This window comes from Cydia pomonella, chromosome 13 (assembly GCF_033807575.1).
Source record: "Cydia pomonella isolate Wapato2018A chromosome 13, ilCydPomo1, whole genome shotgun sequence".
NCBI classification, from domain to species: domain Eukaryota; kingdom Metazoa; phylum Arthropoda; class Insecta; order Lepidoptera; family Tortricidae; genus Cydia; species Cydia pomonella.
In genome coordinates, this window is record NC_084715.1 from 14,082,690 (window position 1) to 14,085,726 (window position 3,037).

The 3,037-nt window shown below is 34.7% G+C and overlaps 2 protein-coding genes across 2 annotated transcripts; both read right to left on the minus strand.

Annotated features, from left to right (window-relative positions):
* Positions 1-18: 18 nt before the first annotated feature.
* Positions 19-1,791, minus strand: LOC133524287 (protein RFT1 homolog). The gene has a single exon (XM_061860204.1). The coding sequence runs from the start codon at positions 1,789-1,791 to the stop codon at positions 106-108; it is 1,686 nt and encodes a 561-aa protein (XP_061716188.1). The 3' UTR covers positions 19-105.
* LOC133524292 (ragulator complex protein LAMTOR4 homolog) lies at positions 1,726-2,773 on the minus strand. Its single transcript, XM_061860213.1, has 3 exons — positions 2,624-2,773; positions 2,394-2,532; positions 1,726-1,972 (listed from the first exon to the last, which is right to left on the minus strand). Exons 1-3 carry the CDS (start codon positions 2,712-2,714, stop codon positions 1,813-1,815), a joined length of 390 nt encoding a protein of 129 aa, XP_061716197.1. The 5' UTR covers positions 2,715-2,773; the 3' UTR covers positions 1,726-1,812.
* Between the last annotated feature and the right edge of the window lie 264 nt (positions 2,774-3,037).

Sequence of the window (3,037 nt, forward strand, 5' to 3'; positions counted from 1 at the left end):
CATTCAAATTAAACCAAGTTTTAATGTGAATAAAACATGTCTTTATTTGATAAATACAATAAAACTCTAGTCTGTTACATTCTAAATGAACTTAACATTCTTATGCTAGTCAACTGATATTTTCTCTTTAGTCTCCTCTGCCTGAAAGACTTTTTTGTACATTTTAATAACAAGCTGTCTATTTTCATAAACCCAGGCCAGCAGGACTAGGGCAAAACACACTGCACCAATAACTATGTGCAGTATGATAGACACATGTATCAACTTGTTTTCTGAGATTTTGCAAATACACCCTGCTATAAACAACACCAATAGGAAGACTTTTCCAACATTCAGTCCATCTAAAGGCTTATAACCAGTATTTTTATATTTGTTACTTATAAAATGAATACTATGCATGATTCTGGCAAACATATTGATACAATTAGAAATTATAAAACCTACTGGTCCAAATGTATAAGTCAAAATGTAGGATAAAAACAAAAAACTTATGGAAAAGAATACCATTAAATAATTATAGCTGTTCAATTGTGCACTTGTCATTGTAGCAAATGTGTAGCATTCAGTGACACCATTGATAGCTAGCAGGACTATTGCCAGACAGTGGCTACGGAGTAATTGCACTGGCAAACCACTTGCAACAAATGCTTCTCCTCCGTACATCCACAATAATGTGTGAGCATAGCTCTGACCAAACACTAACACTATTAACCCAATGGAACTGACAGTCTTGCAGACTTGAGACAACACAACACAGGATTCCTGTATCTTGTGCTGGTCTTGCTTGTGAAGTGGCAAATCTCTGCTCACCATTTGAGTAAAATAGAAGTAGCTACTGTCTTCAATGGGTCTAAATATGAACCTGGCTGCCAGACTGCCTAAATTGTTAACCACATCATAAGTTGCCTGCTCTGAAAAGCTCATAACAGGGCTTACAGACATCACATACTTCTCACCTTCTGTCAACAACTGTTTGACAACACCCTGTTTAGCAAAACTTACAGTCAAAGAACTTAATTTCTTATTAAATGATGAATTCACAGATCCCAACCATTTAGGTAAGAAATCTCTAAGAGATGTAAAATGAAAGTCATCCACATTCTCATATAATTTTTGCAAAATATTATCTGGCACATAACTGCTCTTAAGAGCGCCTTTGGCATATAATGGTTTGTTTTTAATGTACCAATAGAAAAACAAATAATAGAATATAGCAACAGCTGCAATGCTGCCCACTTGTGCTAATGAAAATGCAATCAAGGCTAAAGACCTATCATAGATAATTATGGATAAAAATAAGACTGTTCTTGTGAAAATATGCAAAGTATCTAATGCTACTCTTAATTTAACAAAACAGAACAGTTGTGCAAGTAATGCCATGTTGGCTGAACACAACTCTATGACACAAGAAAGTGCAACACTCCAGCAGCCAAATGCATACTGAAAAGCATATTCTGGATTGCCTAGAGGTAATATGTGTAGCCAGATGTAAACAAACACTAATGACAGAACACAGCTAAGAGGAACAGAAAGCCACATTTGGTTAATTATTTGATGCCAGCTGAATTCTTCTTTTTGTCCAAGGCATGCCCGGTTGAATGGCTCCCTGCTGAGGAACAAGATTGTGCTCTCTAGCAGCAGAAGGCGCACATTCATGATGCCTAATACCTCATGACCAACATTCCTAATTACCCATGCATTGATAATGAATGTTACACAACGGAATATTATTTGGAAGATTATATTAAATGATGCATTTTCAAGACTACTCATCAGTAAGTTTCGTCCCATAGTGACTTAGTTTCGAATTGGTCAAACAACAACTGAATTAGGTTCACTTGCAGGAAGAGATATGTTCCTTTTGACCACATATATCTTCTTATTGGACATGCAAATTAAGAACCAGTGGTCGTCGTACGTTATGGATATTTTCTTGAACTGTTCACTGGGAGAAAAAGCCACAGGATCAACCCTGAAACATGATAATAATATTGCATGAGTCATAGTGCTATCATAATGCTCACTCAGTACGAGGAGGCTGACATGTTTGCCGGAAAATTTGCCCAATTATGTTGTATTGCCAAACAGTTCCTAAATAATTTGAATGAATCATGATTTGTTTTATTAGTATTTTTTTTTTTTTTTATCTTTATTTAGTATTATTATTATTATTTTTTGTGAATGTATTTAGTATTGGTATTATTTCTCTCACTGACATATTTTCTCTTTATGTATAATTAATAATTTAGCGTGTAAGTGCTTTGGTGTAATGACATACTGTAAACTTGCATTGTATTTAAGTGAATAAATATAAAAATAGTAAATTACTGGGCCCCTTTGGTTTGGATACCAATAGAGAGTTGTTTTAAGGGATGATAAATAATTTTACGAACTTGTTTGATAAGCTGATAAGGTCCGTTACTATCGTGGCTACTCGCTCGTCATTCTCCAGCTCCCCTCCAGACTCGAGGACAGCCCCGTCCTCTGTAAGCACCAGGTAACCGATTTGGTCTGGAATTTTGTCCATTATAGCTGGAACATTACACAAATTACTTATTCGATCACATTAATTGATGTGGTAGGACGCCGTTTTTGGAAATTACGATTTAATTTTAAAACTCACTTTTTACAAATTTTTGACAGTGGATTGGACAGGAAGACACTTTTTTTCCTTTAGGGAACGTTCCAATTCTACAATAATACTTTAAAGTCATTTAACCATACCAAAAAAACCTACATAAAAAATACTTTGAAACTTATGTATGACAAATAGTAGTTAAATTTATGACCCTGTATGTTGTGTTTTCAGTGGAATGTAATCGTTATAACATGTTTATAAACTGCTTGGTTACTTCCATAGATGGTAGGATCGTACATAATATTGTACCTCTATGTCTCATTATCTCAACTTGTCTACTATATTTGTTTTGGAACGTAACGTTAGTCTATTCGAGATGTATAATTTACTGCTCCTATACACAAACATTTACAATAAATAAGTGCACTAGGAAACTCTCCTTTGTCCATTGCTAGAGAT

Coding starts and splice junctions, on each gene's coding strand:
- LOC133524287 (XM_061860204.1), bottom strand. CDS start 1,791: ATGGGACGAAACTTACTGATGAGTAGTCTTGAAAATGCATCATTTAAT.
- LOC133524292 (XM_061860213.1), bottom strand. CDS start 2,714: ATGACTTTAAAGTATTATTGTAGAATTGGAACGTTCCCTAAAGGAAAA. Junction 2,533..2,623: donor CTGTCAAAAATTTGTAAAAA/GTGAGTTTTAAA, acceptor GTAATGTTCCAG/CTATAATGGACAAAATTCCA. Junction 1,973..2,393: donor CTTATCAGCTTATCAAACAA/GTTCGTAAAATT, acceptor ATCATGTTTCAG/GGTTGATCCTGTGGCTTTTT.